The sequence below is a fragment of the Amblyomma americanum genome, chromosome 6 (genome assembly GCF_052857255.1).
Source record: "Amblyomma americanum isolate KBUSLIRL-KWMA chromosome 6, ASM5285725v1, whole genome shotgun sequence".
In the NCBI taxonomy this organism is placed as follows: Eukaryota; Metazoa; Arthropoda; class Arachnida; order Ixodida; family Ixodidae; genus Amblyomma; species Amblyomma americanum.
The window spans coordinates 45,881,172-45,896,498 of record NC_135502.1 but is presented as its reverse complement, the minus strand read 5'-3'; the positions used below and the strand labels follow the sequence as shown (position 1 = coordinate 45,896,498).

Sequence of the window (15,327 nt, the reverse complement as noted above, 5' to 3'; positions counted from 1 at the left end):
AAGAAAGAGGTGCCGTAGTGGAGGACTCCGGAATAATTTCGACCACAGGGAGCTTTAACGTGCACTGATATCGCACAGCACATAAAAACGCAGCCGCCGCGGTCGGGTTCGAACCCGGGAACTCCGGATCAGTAGCCGAGCGCCCTAACCACTGAGCCACCGCGGCGGGTTCCCAGCTAAAAGCAAAAAAAGGTTTTAAAAAATACGTAGCTTCCAAGGCAAGTGAAACCGCTCGAGTGGTGAAGAAAGTCGCATGGCCAAGCCGGCGATATTTTTTTTTTTAGCTCCGGAAATTTTGTAACAAGCTAAGCTGAGGTTTTAAATATTTCTGTCAAGGATAAACATTTGTTGCAGAAGTTTTAGATCGCTTTGAAAGAGAGTCGACTGAAATATTCGGATGATGGTACCGTTTGCGTCATGAAGCTGCAGGGACGTTGGACATCCCTCGATGACTTAATAAAAGTGCCGGCGGGCGAAACTCTACCCACAGTGATTTTAAAAGCTGGGTTACATTTAGCTGGAACGCCCGGTATGTTCCATCTGGAAGTTTTGCTTGAAGTTAAGAGAGAAATAATTGTAGAGTATTGGAAGAGGTCTTCTTCACCCTGCAGTGGAGGAGACCTAGATTGATTAGGATGATTATGATTGTTCTTATCTCGGCTAATACATATCAGAAATTAAGGAAAAGCGCGGTTTTTCAACGGGTAGCGTTTTGCGAACGCTACTTTTTCGCATGTCGCAAGTTGCACCATGACATCTCTCCCCTCGGGTCATTTGTTCTTTATTAAACGTTTTATCGCTCTCCTCAGGACGCTTGTACTTATTTCATTTCTAATGTAAAAAACGCACCCAACTGGTTTATATAATAGTCCTAACTATTCGGCGCCAGCTCAAGACAAACTTATAAAATATGCGGTAGGGTTTTAACCTAGATCAACAAAGGAGACGTGCAAAAGCATCTTTAGCCTGGTTGGCTCATGGTTTTGAATTGCTGGGTCGTCGGCACATCTGGCGACGACATTAGACTCAGGTTAAGCTCTGTTCGAGTTTAAGCTGATTTGATCTGTTCGCGCCACAGATAGAAGTTGAAGACGACGATGTGCAATGCACAGCGCGACAGTGTGTTGCAGTTTAACGCGAGGCGTGATCGGCTGCGATGATAGCGTAGTGATCTCGTGCAGTGACCAGCGAAGCTGAACCGTTCGCGCCGCCTCGAATTCGAATCCCAGTCACTGCTGCAATTTTTTCGGTTTCGCCAACGTCAACCTCAAGTTCAAGCTTCAGAGAAACTCGGTGAGCCGGTTAGACCTCGTGAAGTACTGCTTTCGCACCAAGAACAAGATTTTGTTACACATACAGGAAGACTACACCATTCCGAGCAATTTATTGATAACAGTATCTTACAATATTCCACAGCTGCCTCGCGATTATTGTCAAAAACGCAGCCCATTGGTTCGCTATCACAGTCTTAACTCTTTAGTGCGAACGCTGGAAAAACTTTAAAGCAAGACCTAAGATTACACAATTCCCATTAATATATTCCTAACAGTGTCTTACAATATTCCACAACTGCTTCGCAATCATTGCCAAAAGCGCACATCATTGCTTTCCTATCGCAATCCTAACAATGTGGTGCGAGGGCAAGATAAACTTCAAAAGCAAAATTTTGAAAAATAGGTTTCTTCTAAATGAAAGGCGTAGTAACTGTACCACTTCTCGCTGGACACCTCAACAGCGCCGTGAAGGAAGAGCTGGAGGAGGGAGTGAAAGATGAAAGAAAGAGGTGCCGTATTGGAGGGCTCCGAAATAATTTCTACCAATTGGGGATCTTTAACGTGCCCTGATATTGCACAGCACACGGGCGCCTTTTTCATTTCTCCTCGATCGAAACGCGGCCGCCGTGGCCTAGTTCGAACCCGGGTACCACGGGTCAGTAGCCGAGCGTCCTAACCACTCAGCCACCGCGGCGGTCAAGCTTTTGCTATGCATCGGAATATTACACCGTTCTCATCGATATGTTCAAAAGAGTATTTTACATTGTTCCACAGTTGCCTCGCAATTATTGTCAAAAACGCCCCTCATTTATTTATTAGCGAAAGCTTTACTACGCTAGGTAAAGCCGTTTTTGCCGTGCATTGCTGATTAACCTTCAAGTGAGCCAGAGGTCAAGTGTGGCTATAGGCCTTACCATATGTGATCCACCATGGTGTCGCACCACTTCACCTTTGACCTTTCGATTCACCAGTAGACGGCGGTAGAATAGTCACGTGAAAATCGCTCGCGCGATGGAACCTGCCGTTGTGACGTCAGTCTGGGGGGAATATATAGGCCGCAGCGTTCATTGAATGACCAACCTCTCGCGATGAACCAATAATTTAACTTCCACCTGCCAGGGTCGCAGGGTGGGTGCGCTGCGTATGCATCGTGCGGAACGCATTCAACGTTACAGACGCCAAGCCGCGTCTAGTTGCCCGATACACCACAGCTTTCGCTTTCTAACCAGATTCAGCAGTATTTAAACCATAGATAATTTTTAAGACAGTCTTAACAACCTCGACGCGAGCATAGGTCCAATTTTAATTGCAGGATTTTGCTACACTTAAGAATATTGCACCATTCCCATCAGGTAACCTCATCTTACAATACTCCCCAGCTGCCTCACAATTAAAATAGAAGTAAAATTTCCGTCTTTTTAGGCTTAGCCAAAGTTTCCCCAAGAGGAGAAAGCGTTCACCATTGACGGAAGTTAAATAGGGCCTCCACCCCGAGGAGAAAGCCTTGGTTATGGCGAGGTGGGTGCGAATGGGAAAGAGTGGTGAGACGAGGAATGTGACCATGAAAATCTGTTGTCCTAGCAGGCTGGCTGCTAAGGATGATCAGACCGGTTCACCTGCAAAACTGATATAGAGAAAAACGTAGCTGGCGCGTTTCAACTATTCGCATTTTTGAAGTGAGTACCTCTGCGTGGTAAAAAAAATGCGCAACTAATATTACCGCTCATCTTCAGACAGGCACAAATGTTCTCTTTTGGAAAGCAACCAATATAAACAGACATGTAGGCTCTACAGAAGACCACTTGCTTTGAAAAAAATTCTCAGAAATAATGTGACCTAATTTAAAACTGCATCAAGCTTCACAAAGCCCTGCCAGAGACCGAAATATCCGCCTCAAATTATGGACACAGCATTAAAATACGCCGATACGGTTATCTGCGATGAAGTTCTTTACTCAGATAAGCAGGCTGTGCACACATCCCATGCTCAGTTCTCACGTATTACTTATGGATACTCAAAGTCTGCGGTATCTGTAAAAGTTCATGTTTGAAGGCAACCACCACAATAAAATTAAGCACACGACCTACCGGCATCGTATGCCCCCGTATGACACTGTACATCTTTAACGTGGCTGTGCATTTCGGATGTCAGGCGCGACATTTCATGGATGTAGTACATCGGTTCGCGCAGGTCGGCTAGAAATCAAGCGCAGTAATGCTGCGAATCTAAATGGCTAGTGAAGTTATGAAAGAGTAGAAAGAAATGCAAGATATATCGTAAAATTCTAGCTGTTCTTTTTAGTATTATTCTAGGAATAATTAACCAGTAAAATTGCCGAAGGACGACAAAAGAAGGCATACACACGACCTCTGGACTATCAAATGCACTTCATTCAAGTAAATACGTCAGGAAGCACTGCTAACAAAGCATGCGCAGCGAAGCCCACATCAGTCACTGACAGTGACAACACATGATGACATCAGATCTATCGCCAGTGACATAAAACCTAAATTCTTTCCACCAAGCGGACCAAAGTTCTGCTAATGCGATCATCGTCGTGCATCCTGATGAAGTATGCTTCGAGAATTTCGCACAGTTCTTTGTCCCTGCCACTGCCAAGAAACCTTAGATTGCTTAACAGCGATTATCAGCACACTCAAGGCAATGGCGGGACAAGTTTGCTACGTCCGTGGATCACAAAGTTGTGGTGTTCGTGCAGCCTGTTTGGCTGATGTAAACCTTTTCGCAAGCAAGAGAAATCATAACACCACGCGTGTGGCACAAGTGGTTAAAGAGTTCTCATGCTGCGTCGCACTCGCAGGATTTCTCTACCTGCCTCGTAAAATATGCGGAAACAAGAGCGAAAGCTTGCATGGGCCAGAAAGCACAAACGTTTAACAATGGTTGCTAGGGAACTTCTGATGTTGTAGGCTACCCTGTGCGCATAAGGCATAACCTCAAATTTCCTCCGTTCAGCTCCCACAGCGTCGAACAGCATCGCGATATCCTTCTTTATCGTTTGAAGCAAACACTGGGCCACCGCTTTCAAAAAGTCTCAAGGGAACCCCGCTGCTTTCAAACGTTACAATTGGTTCTCAAAGCTGCTTTTTATGGGATGCAGCAAATTTTTGCAGTGCCCTTCAAAAACAATTCACCGCAATTCCTCTTTTTCACAACATTTGAGTGCGCGGAGCTGTAAGGTAACAAAGCCTCTTTTTTTTCGCCCTTCGTGAATTTGATTACTCTTTGTTTTAAATATCTATAGTTGTTCACGAATGTAAAATACCTTCTGTCCGACGAGCCGCCGCGGTGGCTCAGTGGTTGCGGCAATTGGCGCCTGACTTGAAAGACGCGGATTCGGTCCCGTCCGCGGCCATCCCATTTCGATGGAGGCGAACTGCTGGAGTTTTGGTCACTGTGCAATGTCAGTGTACGTTAAAGAACCCCAGGTAGTCGCAATTATCTTGCGCCCTCCACTACGGCGTCCCTCACAGCCGGAGTCGCTTTGGGAGGTTAAACCCCCAAAATTCATAAACCAACTTTCTGTCCCTGGATTGAATGAATGCGTGTTTCTTCCTCTATTTTATCGACGGCGACAACCTGAAAAACACTGACCACTTCATCATAATCATCATTATTAGCTGGACTACGCCCATTGCAGGGCAAATTAACCCTGCCATTTGCCAGCTGTGGCCACCGTATCCCCGCAAACTTCTTATTAATCCCATCCGCCCACCTAACATTACGCCGCCCTTCTTGGAATCCACCCTTTTACCCTTAAGGGCAAGCGGTTATCTTGCCTTCGCATTACAAAGACCCCTACAAAAGGTCCCTATAAAATCCCGATTTTGAAAACCCTTACTTTGAACTCCCAAATGACTTTATTAAGATCCAGCAAGCAGCTAGGTGCAAGTACAGATGAGATATCATGCACCACATCGAGTCGGTGCAACATAAAGGAGCATTATTTGGAAGAAATAGTGGTGCCGATCAAAAATCATGGAAGCGCGCCGACTAGTGCAATAGGAATTGAAAAAAACTAGTTTCCTTCATTTTTCTTCCACTGCCTGTCATCGGCATAAATGACGGTCCTCTTATGCAGTAAGGCGACATGCATTCTGCAGAATCATCAATACGTCACAATTGCATCTGCTCTGACTGCGTTCTCTTACCTCGGTCGGAACGTGCGTCTAAAAAAAAGTGCAGTGCCAAATCACTATGCAGACCAACGAGTGCACAGTGCGGTGACAATGCGTTTTTTTTTTCCTGTCGCGTAGGCGGTCCCTTCAGAGACAGTATGCAAACATAGAATGGACAACTATTTGTATCTCGACGCTACACATATATCGCCGTTGACTGAATCTACAGTAAAAGTGACTCCGCGTATATAACGGGTCACCCTTGCAACGCCCAGTAGCTAGCTGAAGCGTGCGGCAGAAATGGCTCTCATCGGACGGCTGGCTCTGGTTACGGGAGGAACGAGCGGCATTGGCGCAGCTGTGTGCCACGCATTGGCCGCCGACGGAGCCACCCTGATCGTCGCTGGCAAACAGCTGGATGCTGCGAGAGGCGTGGCCGCATCGCTACCAGGTGAGCGTCTTGAAAGTTGCAGTATTAGCGTCAGTCAGTAGCGTCAGGGGAGTGGAGCAAGGCATGGGCGCGCTCTAGCAAAGATTCAAGGCAGCAGCGTTATACTTCTGTGCGATTTGTCTTTCGCTAACTTTTGTCTAGCTTTTGAATACTAACTGCAATTCGTGCACTACAATTTCATGATTCCCCGGATTATTTTATGGTGGTTTTAAAAGTTAATTAGTCCAAAACTCTAATGCCATACTCTGTAGATATGCAGGTAAATATATTTAGAAAGTCCCGTTTAGTCTCACACTTTGGGCTTTCATCCAGTACATTATCTTTGTAACCACCTTCAATAAAATTAAATCATCATTAGTTGGAACTTTGGGCTGGTAAATTTCATTCCCAGCCAAAATTCCAGTAGTCCACGGTGATAGCTCTATAAGCTGTTCATATCGTACAGCGATGTCCTATTCCGGAAGTTTCCGGCTTATAGTTTACTCAAGAAAAATTAATTGCGCAATGTAATTGCGTGCAGCCTTTCCTTGCCGCCGCCCCCGCCTTCTAGCCTCCTCTATAAACACATGTGAGCAGGCTTGTCTTGGAGCACTGAAGCACTGTGTTCTTTTTTTTTTTAATCAAAAATCCTTATCCTTATCGCAGTTGATTTGTTGGGGGCACTGCGCTTTTGCTTTTATCGTTCGTGTAGCTACAGGGCAGTGGCTGAGCATGAACATTGTCTGTAAAAACCGCTACCTGCATCCAACTTTGGCTACTTTTAGTTCGCAGGCCACAGCTCGAGTGCTCTGGACAAGCATGATCATGTCTGTTCGACAGTTGCTACCACCGCCATTTCACAAAGGTTTCGCGTTCCACCATTTTTTTTAAAGAGCGGCGAAAACCATTCAGATACAAGGACAAAGTGCCGATCAGCGCCGAGCGCTTCCTTCCGCCCCCCCCCCCTCCTCCTCCCCCTAGACGTCACCTTTGCTTAAAGATCAAAAATTGGTGTCTTAAAGAGGTACTGAAGGGGAGCACTTAGTCAGAAGACTTATAGGTTAGGCTCACCTCATAGCAAATGTCATTTTTACCGAAACAACTCTTCTATGGGACTGAAAATTACGTTAAAGCGTGGCATACGTCACGCCGCGATTAGATTCGTGCAGCTGTGAGTGACGAAATACGTAGAAATTGGCGCAGAGAGCATAGCCGACGGTACGAAGTCTCGTAATTACAACGGCGCAAAACAAACGACGGAGAGAAAGGTTAGTCGCATTATGTGCTCTTAGGATCGGTGTAGCCGTTGTACGCAGGAAGGTGAGAACCGCAAGCTTTCAATGGCTTGCTTGCTGCTCCGCCAGTACTCCCTTATTAGTGCGGGTTCATATAGACACGCATGTGCGAACGCGCCTTCAACGTGTGAGCCGCTATGCGAGCGAGCGCTCTTCCGTTTTCTGCGCGGTGGACAGCCGAATATGCGTTTACACGTGTTAATTTCAGATGTTCTGCGGCACAAGTTTATGGTTTGGTTTATGGGGGTTTAACGTCCCAAAGCGACTCAGGCTATGAGACGCCGTAGTGAAGGGCTCCGGAAATTTCGACCACCTGGGGTTCTTTAACGTGCACTGACATCACACAGTACACGGGCCTCTAGAAATAGCATCGCCCCTTGCGTAGTCATAGTTTGTTTTCCTGGGTTCAATTGTCCGCTATCCTTCAGTATTATTATTGTTTCCAACATATACGTATCTTGTCTTGAGCGCCAAGGGTTTTTTTTTTTTTTGCTTCTACGTGCATGTTGTTCACTGTTAGCCGTGTTTGATCACTTCATATGGTAACCTTGTCTGGAGCCGATTGTACATAGTTTGTCCTCAGGTAGGCAAATGAACCACTGTTCTACCAGATTTATCTTTGCATGTGTTCTTGCCGCATTTTGAAATTTCCTTGTGTTGTGTGATGTAGTTCTTGCCTCATTGTAACTGTTGTGTATGCCCACCTGCTAGGGCCCCGTAAAGGGGCCTGCAGTATTGAAAATAAATAAATAAAAAATTTCGGCTCCATCGAAATTCCGCCGCCGCGGCCAGGATCGCACCCGTGTCTTTCGGGCCGGCCTTTCGGCACAAGTATCCACCATCCAATATCGCTTGGCTCATTAAAGAAAAAGGGTTTTCAGCGCAGGTCTCTATGCATGCAGTAAAAAAAAAAAAGGTTCTCCATCTTTCTCGGAGCTTTCCAAGTTCGCATATTTGGTTTCCCTCCAAGTGTGGAGGGCTCGGTTTCATCCAATTGGAGCCAAAGTACTTAGTGTGCACTTCAAGGCGCTCTCCAAAATGCTGCGTCTTGAACCTTTTATCGCGTCCCTCTTCGATACAGTACTTCAATCCCACTACGACCGCATCGCTGACATATTTCAAGTTCCGGCAGGCATTACAGCTGCCGCTAGTGTGAATACCACCCTCAAACGAGGCGCCACACTATGGTTGAAAAAATATATCGATAAATACAATAACAAAGTCCTTTCTGCACATTCGAAACGGCCACTAGCCAACACATGGCTTGGCTATAACTCCAAGTATCTTAAGGACGGAGACCGCATACGAGCGATGCGGCTCCGAACAAATCTTTTCCCGACCCGGTCACCATCAAATAAGCATCGCTCTGACCCCACCGCCCGCCTGTGCCGCAGGTGCGGCGAAAGGAATGAAAACACGTTTCACATACTTCCACAATGTAAATCCGTATATTTGCCTCGCACTGAGCGCCACAATTTCATGTCGTCAAATTGCTCGCCTTGCTAGGGAGGAACACCCCACTGCATTAAAGTACAGCCAACCTTCATTTCACTCAATGGGGTGAAACTAGATCCTGACGTAGTTATTACGCCTACCGATGCCATAGTTCTCGATGTAGCCATTGTGTGGGACGCCAACGAGGGCGCGCTACTCTCCAAATGTAATTACAAATCAGAAAAATATGCGTGTCTTAAACACCATTTCCCTAACAAGAAATTCCAATCTCTCGGTGCGGCACTTGGCGCGCGCAGCCTGTCTTGCGCTAAGACTTGCTGCATGCCAATGCCTGGGACTCTACCCGAGGAATGTCGCCTGGCTAAGCGACAAATTTTTATTAGGGAGCTTAATCTGCCTTAACCGTTTTACGAAGGGTGTTTTAGCGTGAATTTTTTTATTATTCTCATGTCATCTAACCGCTGCGGGGCTATTTTAATTTAGGCCTTTTCCCCCATTTTTTTTCAATTTTTTTCTTTTTTTCGCGTTGTGGTCATCGTTTTACATCTTTAAAGGCGTTTCACTGATACATCTAAAATTCCCTCCTTAGGTTAGCTCAGATAGTGGCAACCTGGGAGGCCAATGCAGGTGAAGCAGACCATAAGCGCTGGGGTTTCGGCCCTTCCTGCTCTAGCCAGCCAATGCGGCATTTTAGACCTTTAGATGCACCCCCCCCCCTTTACACCCACAAGTAGTGGGGAAATTCATGTTTTTAGCCGGCACACGAGGCAGGGTTTTTCGCGAGAAAACAGTTGAACAAACTGATGCGTTCGGCACGATCATGCCCTGCCCACATATATAGCCAGCAGGCCGCACACTGGAGTTGATGCAACATGTGTTGATTCGTTTCCGCTTACAATCCAAAAAGGAATTCATAAATGTGGAACCCAACTTGCCCACAGGAGGGCGTGATAATCAAGCGTCGCCTCCTATCATACTTGCTGCGTAGTCTGTCGACAAACTAAGGTCATAAACTACTGGACCGAAAGTATGAGGCCCAGCGTTGTCATTCTACAAAATGACATGTATGGTAAGCAGTTCCAAGCGCTTCGGGCGTCTTCGACGGTTCTTCAGCGGCTCTGAACAAGAAGCACTTTGTAGTCGGTGTTCTCCACCTTCCAAGCAGTTGGTCTTGTCCGAAACTGTTTTGGTTTCGGGGATGAAGACTCATCATCACTCCATGCTCTGTCGTTGTTTCCGGGATGTGCCACATCTTGAAGAACTGATTATCCTGATTCAAGCCCTCTGTTTACACCTATGGCAGTTTCATCTGCAGTAACTTGGCGATTTTTTTTAACGCTTCGACAGCGCCAAAACCTATACATAGCGAAAACTGCACGCGCTTGATTCCTTCGAGGTAAGTCTTTCGCGCATGTCCCACCGTCTGCGGCCTCAAACATGAATCTCGCTATCTAGCTTCCTTGCGACAACAAAATTCAGTTGTACGCTTTCACCAATATGCCCCACTAAGATATGCACCATAGAAGAACGCTGTTCTTCGTTGGTACATATCTTAAATGGGGGCGGCCATCTTTCTTACTCCTGCCCAGAAAACGCTTCTCCTTCATCGCTTTTATGCCACCTACTGCAGATTATTTACGTGACTGGCAAGAACTTCGCAAACTTTAAATAAAGTGGTGTAATATGACTAATTATTGCCACCACCTTAAGGTCTTCACTTTGCTGACCCACATAAGACATAAAAAAAGGTGCGCTTAATTTCAACCCTTCGGAACACTTATTTCATTTTTTTTTTACGTGGTTTATAATTTTGTTGCCTGATACTGTTTCGGCACGGTTACGTAGACAATTGCACAGAAGTTGATGGAAAAGGCCACGAAATAGGTACTTGTACTGTCCTAAGGCTAAAACATGGTTAACAAAGGATTGCACGAGAAAGCAAACCTCGCAAGAGGCAGCCAGTCAGGTGGGCGGATGAAGTCTACATGTTAACGGAGATAAAGTGACTGCAGCTAGCGCAGGATTGGAGGTCGACACTTGATGCATTTGCCTTAAAGTAACCAGATTTAAGCCGACAATGATGACGCCAAAGAAAAATACCGCAAATGAAGAATATTGCTGCAGTTGTAAAGCGGTATGTGCGCGCGTTGTGGTGGCGCTGGTAGTGGTGGTGATGGTAAAAGGTTAACCGCCCAGCGGCAACTAAGACCACCTCATCTGCTTCGCGCTGAAGACCAAGGTGGTTCATCCGTAAAGAAGACTGGTGGCTACAGCTGCTGGGACATGTTTCCAGACTGCAAATTAGAGCTCATGTCTGTCCTCTTGTTCTCCGCAGGCGAACATAACCACTTTGCCCTGCCTGTGGACATCCGCTGTTCTTCGTCCGTGGAACGTCTCTTCAAAGCCGTTGCAGAGATTCCTCTGCCGCTCAGCATCCTCGTCAACTGCGCCGGCATGATCCGTACGGCTCCTCTCGTCGACACCACCGACGAGCTCTTCGATGACGTCGTCGGTGTCAATCTCAGGGTGAGATACCAGCACGACGACACTAATCTGTCAGTACATAGAACCTCGCATACAGTTCCAGATCTTTCTCTCTCCCGTCACTGTAAGATCGGTCCCGCTCCCTTTTTTTTGTTACTGTTTCAGTAGCTGAAACTATTTAACCTGGATTTAGGAAAAGAATTTGGAACGCATTTTTGGCTTGCTCAAGACTAGAATTCTTGCCTCTCATGCTTTTCAAGACGTAGCAGTTATGGAGACTACATCATCATAATGTAACTGGCTGCAAATACGGCTTGCGCTAAAGAACGCTTAGGGCCCACAGCGCAGCCCACTTATAACTGCCACAGATATAACGAACGCTCCGTTATTACGAGCGAGTGCGGTTCTCCCGTCAAAATACGCATTAAGGCACTGGGCATTCCCCTCTCGTACCACGGCAACTTCGACCACGCCACTCGGTTATAGCTAACGAGACGGCGCCATACACCCTTCCCCAGATGTTGAAGACCTCTCGCTTCCAGTAAGCGCATGTCAAAGGGCAAGCGCCGATTGTCTGTGTCCAAGTGAAACCAATGCTCGCCTGTTCGCCGGCTGGCTAAAGCAACCACAGCTGCAGCGTCAAAACCGAAGCTACCGCGCAAAATCGGAGGTCGTCTAGGAGCAGCGATATCAGTTTTCGGGCCTTGCTGGTCAGGGGGTGTGCGTAGCCTGCACAGTCGTCTCCATATTCTGTGCTGCTGCCACGTGCAGGCGAGCTGGTGCATTCTGTGCCACGAGCGCCGTCCTACCTTAGTCGCTGCATGGGCCCACAAACAATAGAAGCTGTCTAAAATGCACGTGGTCGAATGCGTGCACATTTGTGGCAATGCGGCAATATATATTTGCGGACGTCCACTTCTCAGAGCCGCGTGTTCTGACGAAGCCGTTGAACGCAAAGTACGAGCACTCCGCTAGCGCTAGGAATCCGGAATGTGGCCTACTGCCATAAGCTGCTGGGCACGCTCCAACACTGATTAGTCATTTCCAGTCCCTAAAGCTGTTCGCAGCAAGGGCCCCGGAGAAGATAACATGACCGCCCTGCAGAGCCTGGAAAGCTGTTGGGTCTGCTTTAGAAAAGTATAGGCTCATTACACAGCTTTAAGAAATAAACGCCACTTCTTTCGTACATAATGTTCTCTCGATATAACGAATCGAATTTGCGTGCCTGGCACGTCCGTTATAAGTGGACTCGACTGTATTTGTTTCTCAGGTGCTAGCAATCGTCGAGGACACGTTTTCGTGCATTGAACAAGTTGAACAATCTCGCGAATATCGCGTGCCTATGGTGCCGTCGAAATGTATTTTTTGCTAACCTGGTAACCATTCTACATGTCGATGCAGGGAACTTTCCTGATGACGCGCGAAGCCAGCCGTCGCATGACCAGCCCTAGCAACGTTTTGCCAAAAGGGGGTGGCGCCATCGTAAATGTGGCCAGCATCATTGCCAAGATCGGCGCTTGCCACAGCATCGCATACGTAGCAGCCAAGGCCGGCGTCGTGGGCCTCACCAAGACGGCGGCCCAGGAACTAGCGCCCCAAGGCATTCGTTGCAACGCAGTGCTACCCGGCTGGACGGATACCCCTATGACTGCCACGTTGCCCAAAGAGTACAAGGTGCTGAACGACAACATGACTCCTCTTGGGAGGTCTGCTCAGCCCTGCGAGGTTGCCCAGGCGATCAAGTTCCTTTGTTCGCCCAACAACAGTTCCTTTATAACGGGCGCCGCGCTCGAGGTCACCGGAGGATACGGCATGTGAAATTTCGTCGTGGAGCACTTAATTGTAAATATTTTGTGTATTTCGCACTGTTAATTATCGGTTGGCGATGCTGCCCGTGCTCTTGCTCCTGGTTGCTCTAACCATGTTGTTCTTAAAGTTAAAGTATGACCGCCAAATTAGTCCTATACGACTATGAACCTACCTCCACCCGTTGCGGTGTCATAGTGTGCAACTGTTCCAGTAAGCGTTTCCCAAAGCGATAGCTATGTCTTATTACAGGCGCATCATTTCTAAAAAGGCCTTGACGCTTTCCAGTTGTGGACATGTGGTCTCTGTATATCAAGACAGACGGGGAATCTGAGTACTATGTATAGGGGGCTGCCTAAAGCATAGTCGTCTGCTTGTGACATATAAGGGGGTAATCGGTTAACCGGGCTGCGGCATTATGGAGGTGCTAAGTGAATTGTGTTGCGTAAATGGTAAGCCGAACAATGTGAATGATTACTGTCTTCTGACAGTACTCGGCAATACATTCCTCTAAAATCGGTTGCGCGCTCTCCATTGGTGTCTTTGCACGCAGTGTTACGTGGGCCGCATTGAAGGCCTTGTAAACTGCATACCGTAGAACGTCCTCGCGCTACTTTGCTCGACCTTCAAGTTGCTAGAAATAAACGGCTATAAATTTTCTGTGTTCTTTATGCTACGTCTACTTCAAGAAATATAAACTGGTTATAATAGATTTTATTGTCGTAAGGGCAGCTTTGGCCAAAGAGCGCAATGCACACGATATCTTCGTTCACTCAATGCGGCATCAAAGACGCATATCTCAAACATTTCACCCTGGTCAGTAGATAAGTCAAGCACTAGGCCAAAGTAATGCCTGCACCTATTGCTTCACCAGTGGGTACCCGGCAGCATTGGGTATCGAACCCCATAAAAACCGCGTGCGACGCAGATGCTCAACCCAGGAGGCAACCGCTGTGGTGTAATAAACAAAGTAGAGGAAAGTCTGGTTACTGATGTTTAGTTATGAGACATTACTTCCGGAGTTGAGTTTCATCGGACAACTGAAAGGCTATTGGCGCTGCAGTAACCACAGGTCTTCCCAAACGCTTTCATGCTGGCAGGCACAACTTGCACATACAGAGTTTAATGAACAGCGTGTCTTGATAGTAGAAAGAATTAATATGACTCGTTTATTTCGGACTCTAGTAGTATCAGATGATGGGCTGCAAGTAAGGTGACAGCAAAAGCAAAATACTCATATACCAGACAGCAAGGTACGTGGACCTAATTTTATTCTGGCAGGAGAGCAGAAAACCTCGGCTTAAACATGCAGCTTTGAAACTGAAACAAACTGCGCGAGCGGAGTTACGTCTGCTTGTTCCCAGTTTCTTTCTGCCACAGGCTGTGGTTGGTTCCACACCGAAGGCCAAACTAGTAACCTGGTGCCTGAACTGTGACCCCAGCAGACAGCCGTAAGCCTTGAAGGCTTGTCATGCACTTTCGTTTCATATCTTCGTACTTGCACGTTGTGTGCATGAGTAAGAACCCATTGCAATGCAGCTGTAACAAACGAGAATGTCCTGTGTCCGCATCACTAGGCTAGCTGGTCAGTCAGCTCCTACGAGGCTATCTGGGTCCCGCTACGTTGGGTAAATGCCGTGATTGGAATGAAAGGGTAAATAAATGGTAACCGGCTGAGAAAAAGGGCTTGTTCCAGATTAGCATGATGTTCGGAGCAATTCATGCATGCACGAATGGCGAAGATGGTCAAGAATAGACAGGGCTCACTGGAGAAATATATCGACGTTTATGCAGGGAAGAACGTCTAGCTGGGGGCGGTGAAAGGTTTGCCAGGAAGTAGGATGGTAACGACAGATTCTCTACTACAGTCTCAGTGAAGATGTTGTAACGGGTAGGAATGCATATTTACTGAAATGGATCAATGCATACAGAAAGGGACAGCCAAGGGACCATACAGTAAGGGCTAGCGCCCGAATAAATTTCGTCCTCCTCGCCCACCCCACACAAGCACCGTACTTCATCTTCCTTGGCCAATCCAACGGCCAAACAATATATTTAGCCTTTGTAATGGATAGTGGTGTCTCTAGTTGGTCACTAAGACCAGGGATCCCTGGTGCCCAGTGTTGAAGTTTTGCGGTCCAGACAATGCACGACTGACTTGCCTCTACTCCCAGTGTGACCAGTGTGGAATGTGACCTGTGTGAACGAACTGGGCGAATAACTTGCACCGGATAACTGTAGTACATTTTTACAACCATGTCAGCACGTTGTGTTCTGCCATTGTCGCGGGGAATCTGTCACTTTCCAATCTTACTTTATTCCATTCCTTGTTGCCGTTTGATTGCGTTCACTAGTCTCCTGTAGATAGTAATCAACCGGAATCTTATCTAAACAGCATTCTTGCCCCCTCCTTCTTCTACGTCATTCCACCCTTAAACAAACCA

General features: G+C 47.0%; 1 protein-coding gene across 1 annotated transcript; it reads left to right on the top strand.

The window, feature by feature from the left end:
* Positions 1-5,657: 5,657 nt before the first annotated feature.
* Positions 5,658-13,552, top strand: LOC144094686 ((3R)-3-hydroxyacyl-CoA dehydrogenase-like). Its single transcript, XM_077628607.1, has 3 exons — positions 5,658-5,864; positions 10,929-11,119; positions 12,479-13,552. Exons 1-3 carry the CDS (start codon positions 5,714-5,716, stop codon positions 12,893-12,895), a joined length of 759 nt encoding a protein of 252 aa, XP_077484733.1. The 5' UTR covers positions 5,658-5,713; the 3' UTR covers positions 12,896-13,552.
* Positions 13,553-15,327: the final 1,775 nt, after the last annotated feature.

Bases quoted from the DNA above. Each gene is read 5' to 3' on its own strand.
- LOC144094686 (XM_077628607.1), top strand. From the start codon at position 5,714: ATGGCTCTCATCGGACGGCTGGCTCTGGTTACGGGAGGAACGAGCGGC. The intron at 5,865-10,928 runs GTGAGCGTCTTG...TGTTCTCCGCAG, and splicing joins CGTGGCCGCATCGCTACCAG to GCGAACATAACCACTTTGCC. The intron at 11,120-12,478 runs GTGAGATACCAG...ATGTCGATGCAG, and splicing joins TCGTCGGTGTCAATCTCAGG to GGAACTTTCCTGATGACGCG.